The following is a 19,510-nucleotide window of genomic DNA, read 5'->3' as shown; positions in this document are numbered from 1 at the left end:
TATCGATTAATCGAGTAATCGGATAAATTCACATCTCAGAAGTGACGAGAAAAAAGAAAAAAAAAAACTTTTTTACTGCTTTCACTCAAAAACGTATAGATCTTTTTTTTTTTTTAAATCTTATTTCTTACCTAAAAATTTTTATTACGCTTGATAACACAATAGGGCTGCAGCTATCGATTATTTTAGTAGTCGATTAATCGATGAACAAGTTAGTTCGAGTAATCGAGTACTCGGATAAACATGAAAAATTTAAAATACCTGAGCTAGGCCTTAAACGGTATAAAAGAAAAAAAAATAACGATCTACATATGTACAACAAAAGAACAATTGGCTAACTTACACAGCAAAAGTCCACTAGCTTAAATGCTATGAAATACTAAGGTTTTCCCACAAAAAATAGCTAAATATACCTTTAAACTAAATTACGAATGCAATAAAAAAAATTAGCTCAAACAAAAACCTAGCTTATGTTGGTCTTAACAGGGAGCAGCTGGATTTGGCCATGTAAAATGAGGCAGAATAGAGGGCAGTGTATCCACCCAAATCAATGAAACTAAATGCAAACACTTTCAAAAACAAACCATTACAACGCCACTATAATTAAACGAATACTCGAAGCAGCAAAAAAAAAAAAAATTTGTATACATCTTTTTATTTGAGCTTTGGAATACATTGACGTGATTTAATAGTTCTCAGCCACATCTAAGATAACAGATCAGATAGTCTTTTTCATGGCACATTTGATGTAGATAGGAGACAAAAAAAGAAAAAAAAATATTAACAAAGGATAGGTTGATAACAACACTTTGTCTTTGCCATGAGGGAAAAAAAAAAAAAAAACAGGAGTTATGTTTGGCTGTATCGTGAGCAAGTCCTCATCAAACCACACATACGCACACACATACCCCCACACACAAAAACAAAATAATAGTAATGGAAATTTAAAAAGAAAATAAATAAAATTCAAGAAAAACAAAATGCACATTTCGAGCATACCGTAGCACAGTAGGAAAGCAGCAAAATTTAATTCGAATCTTTTTTTCTAATCAAATACTCGAGTTAATCGATTAATCGTTACAGCACTATAATAAAGTATAGGACGTTTAATGCAGATTTAAAATACTAAAGAGATGTATAAACAATAAAAATAGTAATAGATAAAAATAAGAAGGAGAGATGAGCGTTCAAAGCCCACCTCCCAGTTGAAATGAATTGGACTTGTTGTTAATGGCAGGCAATAGGTTAAATACGATGAAAAAAAAAAATTTGGGCCCATAAAGAAAGTGCGTTTCTCTTTCATTAGTATTTTATGGTTAAACACTATGAAAAGGGGTGTTATTAGGGGCCATAAACAAAGTGCATTAGCATTTTATTTGTATATAATTTTATTTATTCATTTTAAAAAATCAGCTGTAGGGAAGCTGAATGAATGATAAAAAATATAAAAAAAATCAAACAAAATAATGATTAATCATTAAAAATATATATGTGATAATAATTGAGAAGCGATGTCAGTGGCGGACTTGGCAATTTGGGGGCCTAAGGCGAACATATCCAGGGGCCCTCTTCATGGGTCAGGGATTAAAAAGGTGAGAAGGGTGTAGAGCAGTGCTTCTCAATTATTTTCTGTCACGCCCCCCCAAGGAAGACGTAAATGTTTCGCGCCCCCCCAAACTCTCTGCCGCCAATGTAAATAGTATCATTTGTCTATAAAATTACTATTATAAATACGCATCTGCCTAACATTGTGTCCTTTTTTTTCTATTAAAGAAAAAAAGTAACGTAGATCAACTTATAATAAAGTATAACTTTATTAACATTGTTTTGTTTGTAACAGAGAAGACTTGACGTGCATCAATTTGCCTGAATTTTTAAAAAAAATCACAGCCAAACTAAAAATACACTCAAGGTACATTTTTGACCATTTGATACAGAAAAATAAAATGTCATAAAATCAGTAAATAATAACAAATTAAAATTGATTAGAAACATTCACTCATGAGGACAATGTGCCAAAAAATTTGACCGAAAAAACAAATCTGAGTAAAAGAAAAAAAAAGTGTCCTTGGACAGGACAGTTCTTATTTTTGCTGCTCACAGTATTTACCTCCTTTGCAATGGTGTGGAGTTATTTTTGCAATGAGCATGCTAACAATGCTCACTAGCTTACTGATATAACACTGACAAAGCAGGATGATTGTTGGCAATATTCGGCACGTTTTCACTGAAAAAATCAAGCGGCTTAACAATGAGATTGGGGTCTAATGTCTTTAAGTGGCGTTTTAATTGATTTGGCTTCTGGCTGTCTGCTATAATTATTTTTAGACACAGTAAACAGTGGTCTTTCATCATCACCCACTGTATTAAAAGTCAAAGCTAAAAGGCAAACGGCACGAAAAAAGCGCATTCACGGCGGCCGAGGTAGAACCGTAGTTGAGGGCGGTCGTCGTGACGATCCCAAGCCGAAAACGGCACTTCTCGGGCGGCGACGTGAGAACCGGACAAGACAGTGGGTCGCTGCGTGAGTGAGTCCGGTCGGAAAACGGCTTTCGAAAACGGCGGTGGCACACTGCTCTTCATATCTGTTGTCTGTGTGTGCTCAGTGCTCTTCCTTAGTTCAAAAATACTGCGCGCACTCTGAAATGAGAGCGCCACTGCCACCTACTGAGTGGATGTGCAAGTACACTTTATTCCAGTACGGCAAAAAAAAAAACATGTTCCCCGAGGTCACATGCGCCTCCCTGGGCATCGCTCTGCGCCCCCCCAGGGGGGCGCGCCCCACTATTTGAGAAGTACTGGTGTAGAGGAAATATGTTCCGGTACACTAGGGATGTCTTAAGCGACAAATTTTCTCCTGATTAGTCAGCCGACTAGTTTTACGATTAGTTGACTAATCTAATAATTTTCTTTTTTTTTTACTAATTTAGCAATGAAATTTTTGTTGACGCTTATTAATTCACAAAATCATTTTGGAACACTTAAACTCTTTATTAAAGTACAAATAATCATGTAAATAACAATAATTGCAAATAATGAGGTTAAATGCTAATAGCATTTACTAGTGCAAAAGAATGGAAAGTAAACAGATTCAGAACACTGACTTTGCCTTTCCAACATTATTCAAAACAATTCTTAAAAAAAAATTCTAGCATTATTATTATAGTATACTACTGTATATAACAGTAGTATAATAATTATAATAATTATTCATTGCCAATCATATTTGTCATAAAGAGTGTCATTTGAAAGCTATTCTTAGTGTAGAATCTGTATTCTGTAGTATTTACTCAACATATTATCATATTAATTCTGAAGTATGTTTGATTAACTCCAGAAATCATTATTTATATGACAAACATTACGTGCTTTTATTTTGAAATGTTCACCGGAGGTACGTTCGCAAAACCGCTAACCAAAAGCTTTACACTCCGTAAAAAAAAAACATTCTTCATTAGCGGTGTCACTAATAGATTTTTTAAAAATTTCGTTAGCAATTGCTGTTAACCAGCTGTTGAGTGTTATTGTATGAATGATTGGAACTGTACTGAATTTTTTCGCCACAGGGTGTGCTGTCGTGTATTTTATGTTCGGTGTGAAGAAGAAGAAGAAAGTTGAAAGAGGCATTAGCGGCCTGTTCTCAACTTCTCCCTCACTGCACTTTGGCTCTAATGGAGAGCACGTTCGCTCATGTGGTCGAAATAAACGATAGCCGACGTGCAAAGTAGCAAGTGAGCTGTAAAAATAGCGAGCTAAGTTGCGTGAAAAACGCGGGAGAGCTAAGTGAAGCTAATGAACAGCTAAGCGGAGCTAAGCGATGCTAAACGGAGCTAAACGAAGCTAAACGGCGCTAAATGAAGCTAAGCGACTGATACTCAGGGGCAGTTTACATGGCAACTCTGCGACACGGAGACGCAATGACTGAGTAGCGGAATTGCCTCGCGTGCATATGGTGTCGGCGAAGACGGAAGGCGAAAACAAAACCATGTAAATGCACATTTGAAATTTTTCGTCTTCTCGGAGAGTCACCATGTAAACCGCCCCTCAGTCCGTTGTCGTGGAACAGTCCATTGAAGTGTGTGGGGGATAATATAAATGCAGCATTCAAATGGCTTTCTTTTTTGTTTTGTTATTTGTTTGTTTGGTATGCTGCCATAATTATACATGACGAATAGTTGGGGGTTCTGCTGGCTCCGGTGGCCCAAGCCCTTGCTCTTTGGGGCAAGGGCAGCTGGTTGGTGGCCCCCTACTGGTTGGGGGCCTAGGGCGATCGCCTAGTTCGCCTGAATAGTAGACCCGCCTATGGATGTCCGCATAAGTGGACATGGCATTTTGTGGGCCATAGCTACCAAATGTTAATATTGTGGCCTCAATGACCCACAATCCCCGTATGACCCTAGGTCTTTTTGTGTTTTCAAGTTATTTATTTATTTAATTATTCAACATAAAAATAGTCACTGTCCGTATAAATGGTTAAATGCTACAAATAGATTTTAACCAGAAAATGCAGTTTTCTAATTTTGTTGTCGGACCACTTTTACAGTAACAGATGCATAAAGTTGGCTTAATTTCGGGCGAAATATAAAATACCTGTCAAAGTAATATCCCCGTCGCGCTTGGCCGGTAGTTTCTAAAGTTTCTCCACCAAGATAAATACATGGGCTTCGGTTTTATTTTGATATTACAAACCGGATATTGTCGTAACTCGGGAGGCTTTATGTGCCTGTATGTGCTATGCACTACTCCACTCACTCATCACGAAGCGCACTAGCCCAGTAGACGCCAGATCGGATGGACGACGAACCTTTCACTTGATTTTTTTTTTTTTTTTAATCCTTTGCCATTTCACGTTTTTCGCGGCATGCACGGTATTTGGGAGCGTTGTGACTTACTTTCTTTTTCACGTGAGGATGAATATTTTCAGGCATGCAGTCTTTCGTGACACCGTCCTATTAACATGCACGGGCCAGTGATGTGCTATGGTGACACAAGAAGCTAATACGACGCTAACAGGGGGGACTGACTTGGGAGACACCTTTTGATCAAGAGGCAAATGTATCGTACACTCTGTTAATCAGTAACACCGAAGGGAATGTCTAACCAAGGAGTTCGGAGGAATGGCCCAGTAAAGCTGCGGTTGACAGGTAAGCGAATTTAAACCCCCTCCAAAGCCTTCCCCTTTCCTGCAAGAATTGTTAGCACGCTAGCCAGCATAGCTCCCATCTGCTGGTGCTCAGCTGGCTGGCGATGTGGCGCGCGTGGCACAAGTAGATTGCTGCGTTTTCTGCTTTTAGTCAACCTACATATTATTTTGAACTCTATGCGAACGATAACCAAGGTTCGCTTTTGGCTGTCAAACCACAAACGTTCAGTTTAGGGATTGTCCTATAAATAATCGAATGAATCAATCGCTGGTTGAATTGCAAAGGTCCATGTAGATAGAGGCAATAAGGAAATATAGGAAAGATATTTGTATATTGATCTCAAGACGTAGAAGAAAATGTATGCTTCTTTACAGCGGCGTCGCGTCCCATTAGGCAAACCAGGCAATTGCCTAGGGCCCCCAGCCAGCAGGGGCCCCCAGAGGACCAACAGATTTAGCACACGCAGCTTTACTGCACTGTCGCAACGACAAGTGCGACAGTGTCAGTGAAAGCCTTGTGTCTGAGTTCCCTAAAGGGGCCCCTTCACTCGCTCTAACCCCCCCCCCCCCCCACGTGACTCAGAGTGAGAGTGAGCGGCGATTTGGCTTTTTTTTAACTCATTCACTCCCAGCCATTTTCACCGGAGCAAGCCCCTTCGCTCCCGGCCATTTTACTGGATTTTGACTGATTTTGCACGGCCCACAAAAAATTCTGTTCTATTGCTATATAAACATGGAACCCACCAAAATAAAGATTAGACTCTCTTCTTTCAGCAGAAAAAAAAGTAAGTTCATACGTTATTTCATTCTTTAGAAATCAGCATTAGAAAATAGCTTAATTTGAGCATTTTTCCCATTTCTGATGAAAAAACGGAGAAAATGAGCTTTTTGTAAACGCAAAAATTTCAAACATAATTTTGACTTTAACACGGCTATTTTTTGCTTCAGTGACATCCCAAATATCTGAATGTTTTCCTTTTACAAAATAACATGAACAACAAGCCAAATAGAGCTTTTCATAGCAAAGTAACAATTTATTCACACTTACCTAACTGAGAGATGACGTTTGGTGGCTGCGACAGCGGTTAAACTTTTCCCTCATTGCCGACTGTCTCGTAAAGATGGATTTTTTTTAAGTCTTTTTTTTGTGGTGACCACTGTCTCGTTCACCAGGGGAACTTATGTTCCTGGGGGGGAACTGGTTTGGCCGTGCGCGTTTCCGTGCAGGACCCTCGAGCGTGCGGTGGACGTGACCAGCAAGCTGCGGAGGGGCTCTGCTAACTTCCCTAATAAAGTTGTACTGTTTGAATTGAGTTGTGGGCTCTTAACAAATGCGCTACTGCCCTCCAGTGGCCAGTTTTATTGCTTTAAAATGGGTTTTGAGGCTTGTTTTTTGTTTTGGCGATAGATCGGAAGCTCTAGATGCTTCTTGTACAAAAAAACGCAAAAGACGTATAAATACGTAATCGGGACACTGAAGCATTTGGAAATAGAACGTATTTATACGGTTCTGGGAGCAAATGAGTTAAAAACCCTTTAACACCTAAGCCTATTTTGGCTGAATTTGCATGCATTTGATGTTGCCTTTATATTTCAAAGAAAAAAATGTTTACGATGGCCAAGTTGGGTCCCTTTTTTCAGGACACCTTGAACTTCATGTCCAAACTGTTGTTTTCTTCACTGACCAATTATAATCCCTATTTTGGACCCAAAAAGACAAAAAATCCCAAAATCTTTTTTCAAAATTTGTAATGTTGATGTCCCATTGACAACCAAATATGCTCGACCAACCGTTTTGAAGCTTGATGATAGTTATTCAACTTGTTAGGATAAACATTCAATAGAAAAAAAAATAAGATTGAATAGTTTTATGTTTGACAATTCAACACAAACAGCAGGTATGGTCATAGGCATTTTTGGCCTTTACACATACTATGGTCAAAACAGGTTATATACAGTGCAAAATAGTGAAAAAAAAGATTATATATATCATCTAACACACAAAGGGTTTGGAGGATATCTCTTTTTTTGAAGTTAGGTGTTGTACCCAGCACCTTATCAAAAGTATATATGTACATGCAATCAAGCTTCTCGAACACACATCAACATAAAATTGAAAAGATTATAGTGAAGAAAAAATATATATAACATTGAAAAAAGTTTTCGAAAATATTGACAAGTAGTTCAGTTCAATTGCAATTTTTCGACAATTTTTCAGGCATGCGACCCAGTAGTTTTTTTTTTTTTTTTTTTTTTTTTTGGCGCACTCAATAAAGCTTCTTGAACAGGTCACGGAGCTGCGTCACACACAATGTCACGCAGCCTATTCTTTCGCCGTTTGCGCGCTGCTGTTACTTCTACTCGCCGAGACGGCGACTCATCCAAAGAAAACGACAAATACGGCTCATCTTCTTCCTTGAGTTAATGAAATAATGCATTATCTTGCGCTAAATGTAGTTTTAGATTCATTCTGCACGTTTCAAAGGCGCTCGCTCAAACAAACCGGGCGTTGTTTGCTTCGCATGCCTCGCTTTCATTAGTTGGCGCCTCGCTCGGAAATTAATAAAAAAATATTACATTCGGTTCCTCCTTCTTGACATCACAACGGCTCTTGGGATATGTAGTCTTTTGTGCTGCTTTCGGTTTTGAAAAAGGACAAATTATGGAGATTGATACATGGTCCATGCAGCGTTTTAATGCATATTTATGAGTGCAATAAAAATATAAAATTAAAATGACATTATCTCCCGTTTTTCTTGGTCGATTGACTTAAAATAAAAACTGGTGTGGACATCAACTTCCGCACTTTCAAATGAGACCAACCAGCGGCACGTGGGTGACGTAATTACAGCGTGACGAAGCTTCAAAGACGATATGCGTAAACGCGTCGCTGCCGATACATTCGGTGTTAAAGGGTTAAATTGGCGTATATCCAAAATGAAGAGGTTATCCTTCTGGAAGTGACAAAGAAAGGGGGGGAAAAAAAGCATAAGAGGAGAAAAGGAAGCAAGACAGTGGTGAGTATGGATGGGAATCGAAATCCGATTCCAATTCCAAACCGGTTCCTAGTGTTTAGAGGCCTCGACATCACAATGAAAAAGCCTTAACGATCCCTTTAACGATTCCTAAAGACGCATATTGCGTCGTGACATGTCTTGTTGTCCAGACGCATCAAACTAGCATGGCGCCAAGAACCACTCGCTCCAAAGTTTGCCTACACTTCACCAAGAAAGAGGGTGAAAATGAAAGGTTACAATGGTTTAGCACGAGCATTGCAGCCGTAAACATAACAATGACAGCAAGTAGGTTCAAACGCTCGAAAGTGTGTCTTCACTTCACGAGGATTTCCTGGCCTTTTTCTGTGAAGAACAGGGTTATTTGGTTATTATCTACTTAATTAATAGTGTTATTATTATTTATTATTATTATGTTATTATTTTTATTTTATTTACTTTTGTTCGGTGAAGAATCCAGAAAGGGTTATTTGATTGTGGCTTTCTGAAAAACAATAATTTTTTACATTTAGGCACTCCTGCAATCGTCACACTTTTTCTGTTAAACTGACCCCGGCCCCTCATCAGAGAAGGGAAAAGTTATGTGGCTCTCACAGGAAAAAGTCAGAACAAAGGCAGAACAACGACCTATATGCCAATATATATATCAATATTTTTTATTTCTATTAAAAAAACTGTTTCAGTAAAATGTTACACATTCTTGTGCATTTGCCACCTATTGCCACAGTTAACATTGAGGCTTTAGGCCTCTTTTGACCTCGTTGTGAGTTTGTAAGGTTGTGACTTCTGATTAAGCAAACTCGATGCCAATCAAAACGTTTGTTGTTCTTTTTCCCCAAATTAGAATCCATAAGAGAATCGATAAAGAATCGTTAAGCAATATTGATAATTAGAGGTGTGCGAAATTTCCGATTCTTAGATTATTCGCGTGGAAGATTCGAGAACGATTCACAAACATCCAAATTCCGATTATTGAAATATGTCAAGTAAAGTGGAAGTAAAACACACTCAGCGCGCCGCGAGGTCTTCGGGACGCAATGAGGAACAGAGCGAGAGTAGCTAAACATCATGCTTGTCATTACCCGGCCCCTCGGGTAATGCCAATGCTCGACTCATGGCTCTAGCTCAACTCATGCCGCGATATAAAAAACAACAACAACATACCTGACTGCTGCCGAAAGCTGCTACAAAGTGCGTCCACAATACATAATGTGAAGGTAGATATCATATTTATTTAGGACTAGATGTGTAGATTTATATAGGACTAGATGTAGAATAGACTCGGTGGCGATAGCAGCACATGTAGAGAAAGCTAATGCGGTTGTTAGTAAACGGCCGCCATCTTAAGGCAGTAGACTTCCCTGCAAGGCTGTTGTAGCGAACCTTCCAAGCGAACCTAATTAACTTTTTATCTAAAATACTCCTAAATCGGTAAAATATTGACTTGAATCTATCTTTAAAATAGTTTTAAAACTTTCACATGTCGAAAGTTGACAAAAGGGAAATTATGAAATAACAGGAGCAATTTTAACAACTTTAACGGTTGAATGACAACATTAAATGAATTGAATGTAGTTTAAAGCTGCTGATACAGAATGGGGATTTGAGTATATTATTTACTGTTTTTAACTGTTAACTTGATACTAAAATAGTCGTTTATTTAAGCCTGCGAGGCTTTTTTATTTTTTTATTTTTTACAGTTTTTGTAACTAATGTACAAAACATTAGCAGGTAATAGCGGGGGGGTGTCATCAATAATCAATTTATAATCGACTCGTAGCCTCTGAATCGTAATCATTGTTAGGTGCCCAAAGATTCCCACCTCTATCGATAATAGAATTGGAATCGTAAAAATCGTATCAATTCCCATCCCTAGTAACGAGCAATCTAACGCATTCATTTTTCCAAGCCAGTAATCTGATTAAAATTAGTTTCCTTAATGCCTGTGCGTTTATATTTTGTTGTTGCCTCATAATGTATGTAGAATAAAGAATACTGTAGTCATGTATTAAGAGCATTTGAATAGAAAATATTGCTCTTGAGTGACATCACATCTCATGTTGGGGGGGGGGGGGGGGGTCACGTGTATTACCATGCTATTTGAGCGCAGTCTGCCACGGCGGTCAACAATATAGCCTCGCTGCCTCGACAGAATGCTAACAGTGAAAGGCACTAAATACCCTAATTTACCTTTTACCCTGAATCAACTGTTAAAAGTTGTTAAAATTGCTACCATTATTGCATTAGTTCCCTTCTGTCTACTTTTGACATGTGGAGGTTTTAAAACTGTTTCATCATTTAAAGATAGATTCAAGTCAAGATTTTGCTGATTTAGGAGTATTTTAGATAAAAAGTTAATTCGCTAGGAAGGTTCTCTGCAACGGAGCCTTCCTAAGAAGTCTACTGCTTTAAGATTGCGGCTGTTTACTAACGCATCTAGTTCCTATACTGTACACATTGTTAATGCCACCGTGTCTGTCATGTCGCATCTAGTTCTATATCTATGTGATGTCTAACATATCTACCATATCATGTGGGCGTAATTTGTAGGCTATCAGCTACAGTCGGGTATTATTGGAGCCACCTAGCATCGCGTTTGCTCGGCGTCACAACTTTTTGTGTCCCCACTCCTGCTCTGCATGTCGTCTCGGTGAGTCAGTCTCCCTTAGACCTTTCTCGCGTCATTCCACGCACGCCTATCCATTCTCAGTAACGGTAACGGCGTTGCCAAGATGAGAAAAGTAATTAATTAGATTACTCACGACTGAAAAAAATAACGCCGTTAGTAACGCCGTTATCTTGTAACGCCGTTATCAACAACACTGGTCATGGTTGCAATTGACTTGCCACTTGTTAACACTTGATGTTGATCCCTTAGAGGGCAGCACAAGCCCCTAACGCTGACGATGTGCATCATGTCCAAATATTTTCAGTTTTTTCCTCAGTTGACATGACTCGCAGCTTAATGAAGTCTTAACCATATGTAATGTAAAAATAGATGTGTACCTAGTGAGTCACGTCAGGAGCTGCAGTCACTCTCGTTGAGGTAGATGCAAACTCATGGGTACCTAATGTTGTGGCCAACATGCACGTGGTGGTGGAACAGAGTTACTGTTGCCATCTGTATTAACTAGACTGCCCAATGGATCCCTAAACATGGCACGTGTGGCAATATATGTTGCCTGTACTGTATTCCACATGAATGACAGGTCCCAGTGATTTACTACTTCTCACCCAGTGCATTACAATAAAGCAGAGTAATAAGATCTACACACTTTAAGCCCGTCCTTTTAGTGCGGCGGAGACCCCCCCCCCCCTTTCCTCCAGATGGGGAATGGTTTTAAATGGTTTGCAGTAGTCTTAAGACGGAATCCCAGGAATGTGAAACCTCAGAGAGGAAATGTGAGTTTTGCCGGTCATAGACGCATCCTCTGTCTCTTTCACTTGAAAGGATGTCTATGTAGACTCCTTTCTTTTTCATTGAGATCCTGCAAATTTGCAAGATGCAAAAGACACAGTTTATCCACTCTTACTTTTAGGCAGAACCTAGGAAAGCAACAGTAGGGTGTTGTAAAAACTACTTCCACGTTCACTGCGACATAGCATTCTTTAAATAGGTAATTAAGTGCATGACAACATTTCTGCTGGACACAGAGCTTAAGACTAGGAGTGGGAACCTTTTGGTACATCACGATACGATACGATTTGCGATACAAAGCTCACGATAACGATGATCCTGACGATATGGCGATACAATGATTATCGATACATTGGTCAGGAAGTCATTCTAGGATATCCTACAAAAAACTAATAAACAAGAAAAACAAGCTTCTGCTGTGAATTGGAATGAGTTCATCACTAGTGGACGTCCAATCCATATGAACAAATGTTCATTCGCTGCCATCCCTCTCACTTCAAACTAGTGATGCACGATAATGCATTTTTCAACCGATATCGATAACCGATAATTTCCTGGCCCTTCCACCCGATAACCGATAATGTCACGCAGATAATTCTATTCAAATATATATGTAAAATTTTAAAGTATACAAAGATCAAATGTTACTGTGCAACAATGTAATTTATTGCTATTTTTTTCCACACCAAATGTGAACAAGTAGTAAATTCCAACAACTAAACAATGGCAATGATGTTGTGTAATGGTAAGCTTTTGGCAACAATTACTTAGAGAGTAAACACCTAAGTTGCACAAAAATGCCTTTAAAAGTAAGCCATTCTTAACATATATCACATTACTACACTGCAAAAACACCTCCTTAAAACTAGCAGAATTGGACAAAACTGTTGATTGCGCACATTTGGAGGCAAAATCAAGTACCGTATTTTTCGGACTACAAGTCGCTCCTGAGTATAAGTCGATCCAGCCATAAAATGCCCAACGAAGAGAAAAAAAACATATACAAGTCGCACCGGAGTATAAGTCGATTTTTGGGGGGAAATTTACTTGATAAAATCCAACACATAGAACAGACATGTCATCTTGAAAGGCAATTTAATATAAAAATACAATAGAGAACAACATGCTAAATAAATGTACAGTGTACAGTGTATGAACAACGAAATGTGAATATACTGTCCTACGTTAAGGCTCGGTCGTGGCTATACAGCGAACTCCCAAAAGACAATGCTGGACGTCCGTATAATTTGCTGAATCAATTTGGTCCTCGATAGAAAACAGGTTCGCATCAACGTAAATAAATGATAATTAGGTACTATTAGTAATAAGTAACAGGTTAGCATGCGTTCGCTATCATTAGCACATCGTTCAAACAACCACACAACTGGCTCTAAGTGTCCGATCACGGGTGGAAAACACACAACAACAACAGAAAAGATGATACACGCAGGCGTTGCCTCTGTAGAGATGATTTAAAAGCATAAACAATGAAAGTAGGTTCGCAGCCGTCTATTCTCTCTAGCTAACTCGCCCACTCAACTCACTCAGAGCTACGTAGCTGTCCGTCTTCTTCTGGCGTGTCACGTAAACAAGCGCGAGTGCGCCCTCACGTGGGCGTGAAAGCGCCACAAACTAAATGCATCCATTTCAAGATAAAAAAGTCAATAATACAATTGAACATACACAGCCAAAGGCAGAACACGAACGTGGCCATAGCTATAAAGAGTTATTTAGATAACTATAGCATAAGAACATGCTAACAACTTTACAAAACCATCAGTGTCACTGCAAAACACCAAAATAACATGTGAAATTATATCATAATGTGTTAATAATTCCACACATAAGTCGCTCCTGAGTATAAGTCGCACCCCCAGCCAAAATATGAAAAAAACCGCGACTTATAGTCCGAAAAATACGGTATATAATTATCGAATTGCATCATCGGTTGAATTTCGTTTTATCTGGATTATCTGTGTGATGTCATAATTGCCATTATCGGCCGATAATTATCGGTGACCGATATTATCGTGCATCTCTACTTCAAACGGATTGAACGTATATGGCCATCAGTAGCAGCCAATGCCAGGCAATGAGGTCATTTTGGGCCATTTAAGGCCATTTACCTGTTCATTTTCAGTTACTTCCTGTTGATTTGGGGGTATTTTATGGGTCTCTTCTAGGGCTGCAGCTATCGAATATTTTAGTAATTGAGTAATCGACTGAAAATTCTGTCGGTTAATCGAGTAATCGGATAAAACAAATATATTTTTAGGTGAAGAGCAATCATAAATATACATGAGAAAACAAGACATTTCATATAATCTTGAACCATTTTCAGTCAATCAATGTCTTTATTTTCGATGTATATTGTTGAAAACAGCCAACAATTGCATCTCAGATGTAACTAGAATTTTAAAAAAAAGACAAATTCACTGCTTTCACTCAAAAAAACCTTTAGATCTTATTAAAAAAAATATACATACATATATATATATATATATATATATATATATATATATACCTAAAAATGTCGTTACGCTTGATAACACACATCACTTAAAAGATTTTTTCCCACGTGTTTCAATTAAATTTCTATTTGTGTCAAGCCATTTTTAAGTTCTAGTTAAGTTTTAAGTTAAGTCTAAACTGTAAGTCCTGATAGGATTTTGAGTTTTTGCAGTGTTCAAAATAAATGTATGATACAGGCTGTATTGGAGCACATTAGGGACCAGTGCTACTTGGTGTTTTATCCAGCAATGACTACTAAGCTAAAATTGATAGTTAGCATTATTGAGTTTTTATTTTACACCCTTATCACTCCACAAAGCTATGTTATGTTAACGCCTGTATGTAAGACACGTTAGCCACGCATCGAAAGTGGTCATAATTAATAGAAACCTAGCCCTCCGCAGGGCTAAAGTTACGTGAGCTAGTGACTCAGACAGTAACGTTAATCTTATTTATTAGCGCTTAGCGCTCTTTATTAGCGCTTAGCGCTCTACTGCTTTAAGATGGCGGCTGTTTATTAACGCTGCCCAGACGCGGCTGAGTCTGTCATAATGCATCTAGTTCAACATACATGTGATCTCTATGAGACTCATCAGATGATACCTGCTACCAATTTAACATCATGCGGGCTAGTTTTTAGCAACGTCGGCGTAGTTTGGAGCGGCTGTCGGCTGCGGAAATGTTTTTTATATTTTTTTAATTGCTTTTTCCTCTACGCACGTGACGTCAGCGCGTTGTCCCGCATTAAAAGAAACGTGATGCTTAGAGCTGTCAAAATAAACGATTACTCGAGGTGAATAAAATTACTCGGATCAATTTTTAAACTCGAGTTACTCGAGTTGCTCGAGTATTCGTTTCTGCTCTAGTCTCTTCCTGTTTATTTTGAGTTGCAGAACAGGAAATGACCTGGGAATCACCCAAATGAATAGGCAGTGACTCAAACTCAACAGAAAATGACCTGTAAATGCCCTAAAATGAACAGCAAGTGACCTGTAAATGCCCTGAAAATCAGACAGAATGACTGTGAATGCTCTGGTTTCGACTGAAGAACGTTCCCAGTCTAAATGGATTGGGCGTCGAGCATCGTCAATGCAGCCTTAGAGTTAACTAAGATACAATTATGGTGGAAGATTTTGGTAGCAACTCATTGGTTCATTTTTTTTTTGTTTTCAGACATTGACACCTTTCAAAACGATATCTCAATTCTTGGCAGGAGCATATCGATAAACTTTTGGGATACAATGTATCACGATATATCACCATTTCGATATTTTGTCACACCCCTGGTATGCACAATCCATCGTAGCTTCTATATGAGAAATGTTAATTTAACGTTCTCTTGCTTTTCACTGCTATGGTGTCATTTTTGTACATACAAAGTTAATTCGTTCCAGGACCTTGTTTGTAAGTCGAAATGGTCGGTATGTCGAGCAGGATTTTTAAGAATATATTCTAATTCCATGAATTCCTTCCACAGCCCGAAAACCTACATTAAATGCTTAATAAGTACTGGAGGAACCTTTACAAATGGCAATTACACTTAGCAAAATAAAGAAATTATAAATAAACATTGGAATGATAACAACAATAATAATAATAATTCCTGTAATAATGTAACAAATTGAGTTCTAATTTGGCGAGTGTGTTTTGCGTGCTGTACCTGAACGCACCGCTTGGCTGACGTGACAGTGAGATAAGTGCGATAGAGAGTTTACTTTCTCGTTTAACGTCCTGTTGTTGTTGGCGTAAACTGCGGCGGACAGTTGGCGTGTTGTGTTGCACAAGTTCTGAAATAAATGATTGAAAACTTGACTAAGCTGCCGATTTCTTTGGCGATGTTACCACAATAATGGCGTACCGCACACAGGCTATTTTTAGACCGTGACGTCGCGTCGTAAAGCGGAAGTCGGACATTATATACACACCCTCGCATGCAAACCATTATTTTTTGGCCTTCTTTCTCCGGTAATCGTTCAAAAACTGACATGCCGATTATTCACTGCTACTATGGAACTTGTAGAAACGACTCTAAACATTACGACATATAAAGGATGTGTTCTTCATACTCTCCCGGAACAAAAAACTCGGAGGAAAAAATGTGAAGACTGCAGCTACTTACTATGGCGCGGACATCTAAAAGAACAGTTTAACGCCAGCAAAGTGAAGCCGTTCACATTTCATATGCGGTAAACATTTTTCTTTGGGCCAAGAGGTAAGCCATTTTGATATTTTGACTTATTTTTTTTTAGCGTAGCGTTTTGTCGTGCTGCTTCTGTCTGACAATGAACGACCTGGAGAAAAAAAAATTTAAAAGTGGTATCTGACTGCCACCGTTGTTACCTTTTCTGTTGTAAAGAAACAACTTTAGTAAGGGGGAAGTATAAATAAATTAATAGAATTAAGATTTGTTATTAATGACAAAATGTTCGTTGGCTGTCAACTAGTAGCATTTGCGATCGCTACACAAAACAGCAATGTCCCCCAAAAGAACGGTCAGAGACGTAAGACAACCAGAGGATATAATGTATAAGAAAGATGGGGCCTATGGTGGTAAAAGATGGATTGGTGGAACAGGAGAATGTCATTGTCAGTGGCGTAAGAAAAAGGTGTCGATAAAAAAAGCTAAGGGTAAGCTTAGGTCTGCTCGTTTTTTTCCGTCTTTTTAAGCTGTCGACACTCAAGCCATCTCTTTAACTGAACATTTATATGTTCTCCCACATCTTTACGTGTGAATTTGGCACCAGGGACATCATTTTCGGACAGAATTGGTAGGTTTAGCTCTGTAAACATCTCCTTTGTACGCTATTCCCATTCATTTTCTATTAGGGAGAAACGAGCGCTTGTCCCCCCTTAGCTAACAGCAGCGCCACAGAAGCTAACATCATAAATATTAATGAGCGGAAGTGACATGTAGCGTGCGGTACCCCATTGCGCGAGTATCAAAGCATGAGTGAATTTGAGGGGTCGCATTCAATGAAGCATTTAATAAAGACATTTTTCTACGTTATTCTTGTTTTAAAATATATAATGAAGGTGGCACGGTGAGACAGTGGTTGGCACGTCTGCTTCACAGTTCTGAGATCTAGGGTTTAATCCTGGGCTTCGGCCTTCCTGTGTGGAATTTGCATGTTCTCCCCATGCCTCCGTGGGTTTTCTCCGGGTACTCCGGTTTCCCCCCGTATCCCAAAAACATGCATGGTAGGCTGATCGAACACTTTAAATTAGCGCTAGGCATGAGTGTGTGCGGGAATGTCTGTTCGTCTCCTTGTGCCCTGCGATTGGCTGGCAACCGATTCAGGGTGTATCCCGCCTACTGTCCATAGTTAGCTGGGATTGGCTCCAGCACCCCTGTGACCCTAGTGAGTAGAGGTGTGCAAAATTTCAGATTCTTAGATTATTCGCGATTCGGCCGTGGAAGATTCGAGAACGATTCACAAACATCCAAATTCCGATTATTAAAATATGCGAAGTAAAGCGGAAGTACACAACACTCAGCACGCCGCGCGGTCTTCGGGACAGAACGGAGCGAGAGTAGCTAAACATCATGCTTCCCATTACCCGCCCCCTCGGGTAATGCCAATGCTCAACTCACGGCTCTAGCTCAACTCATGCAACGAGATAAAAAAACACAACAACATACCTGACTGCTGCCGAAAAGCTGCTAGAAAAGTACATCCGTATAATGTTACGGTGGATATCATTTATATAGGACTAGATGCAATATAGATTTGGTAGTGTTAGCAGCACATCTACAAAAAGCTAGATGCGGGAGTTATAAACGGCCGCCATCTTAAAGCAGTACACTTCCCCGCAAGGCTGTTGTAGCGAACCTTCCAAGCAAACCTAATTAACTTTTTATCTAAAATACTCCTAAATCGGTAAAATATTGAATTGAATCTATCTTTACAATAGTTTTAAAACTTTCACATGTCGAAAGTAGACAAAAGGGAAATTATGGAATAACGGGAGCAATTTTAACAAATTTAATGGTTGATTCACAACATTAAATTAATTGAATGTAGTTTAAAGCTGCTGATACAGAATGGGGACTGGAGTTTTTTATTTAATGTTATTTTTGTATATTTGTTTACTGCTATATGTTAACTTGATACTGAAATAGTAGTGTGGTTTAGCCTGAGAGTATTTTTGAACAATTATGGAACTAATGTACAAAACATTAAAAAAAAAAAAAAAGAAAGAAAAAAAAAAAGGAGAGGAGTGCATCAATAATCGTTTTATAATCGAATCGGAGCCTCTGAATCGTAATCGTAATCGAATCGTTTGGTGCCCAAAGATTCCCAGCTCTACTAGTGAGGATATATGGCTCTGAAAATGATTGAAATAATGAAAACATAAATTAGAAATAAAATTGTTTTAAACATCTTACTGTCCAACTGAATTATTTTTAAACAAGAATAATGTAGAAATGCTTCATTGAGTCAGTCCACTCAAATCGGCTCACGCTGTTGAGAACACACACACAATGAATGTCCACTCACACTACCGCTAACCAGCTCAACGATGTGTCAATCCTTAAAGAGAGGACGTGCCGAGGAGAGTGACGAAGGTGGAACTGAGGTGATGAGCTGGTGGCAGATAGTTTGACTGATTGACTGAAAGAGCACTGCCGAATTACTTATTTTTGTCACTTGGGAGGGCATTTAGGGAACAATGGTTTGTACACAGTGTGGGTGTTTGTATACACATCCGATCTCATTCATTGTGTCGTGGTGATCTCTTATAAAATGGCCTTGTCAAGAGAAATCCGCCGCACACAAGCGTTTCGTACCCGGTGTAATCCCAGGGTCAGATTTTGAGGCTCCACATACAATATAAATAATGTACAGTATGTATTTAGGTTGTTGATACCTCAATTTGGACCATAACACTTGCTGAAATCATTTCACCATCCAACCCTTTCATATATCTGAAATATTTAACAAGGGGCTTTTGTTCCACGCATATACAAATTCAGTGGGTGGGGTTGGGGGTGTTTTTGTAGTTACCTGATAAGACACTGGTGTGTCAGCATGCCCCAACGGTACTCGTTCCCTAGCGTGTTGAAACCAGACGGATAATGCATTCTCACTCATAATGTTTCATTTCTTTGCTCTGGTTTGAATCTGGATCGACAGTAAATCTGGATCTACTCACAGGAAAATAACATGAGATGAATTAGGAGATGAATCATTTCACTCACTGCAGAGGGGAGTACTTTATGCCTGCCTGTGTGATCCATTGCCTCGATTAGTCTCCAGTTGGTGTGCAAGAAGCAGCCAACCACTGGACGCTTGGTCTTCCTGTACCAAGTGAGCGTGCAACTCTCAGGCATGCAAGGGAACACACAGCTACATTTTTCATAAACTGTCATAGTGTGCGTGTTCTACCATTTGGGGAAATCGGTGCTTGGTGTAGGCCTGTTGA

General features: G+C 39.0%; 2 protein-coding genes across 3 annotated transcripts in view; one reads left to right on the top strand and one right to left on the bottom strand.

Annotated features, from left to right (window-relative positions):
* Positions 1–19,510, bottom strand: part of LOC130920839 (UPF0450 protein C17orf58 homolog) — a 43,519-nt gene that overhangs the window by 20,286 nt on the left and 3,723 nt on the right. The window lies entirely within an intron of this gene.
* The window catches only part of LOC130920838 (E3 ubiquitin-protein ligase SMURF2-like), a 161,334-nt gene continuing 146,552 nt past the window's right edge, over positions 4,729–19,510 (top strand). Inside the window, exon 1 of one of the 2 annotated variants that reach the window (XM_057844319.1) lies at positions 4,729–5,144. In XM_057844319.1, the coding sequence (XP_057700302.1) occupies positions 5,093–5,144 (52 nt within the window). In that variant the 5' untranslated portion in view covers positions 4,729–5,092. The remainder of the gene's footprint in view (positions 5,145–19,510) is intronic. The other variant, XM_057844318.1, reaches the window with a different exon arrangement.

The sequence above is a fragment of the Corythoichthys intestinalis genome, chromosome 8, assembly GCF_030265065.1.
Source record: "Corythoichthys intestinalis isolate RoL2023-P3 chromosome 8, ASM3026506v1, whole genome shotgun sequence".
Taxonomy (NCBI): domain Eukaryota; kingdom Metazoa; phylum Chordata; class Actinopteri; order Syngnathiformes; family Syngnathidae; genus Corythoichthys; species Corythoichthys intestinalis.
Note: the sequence above shows the minus strand (reverse complement) of the source record. Positions and strands in the feature narration are given on the sequence as shown.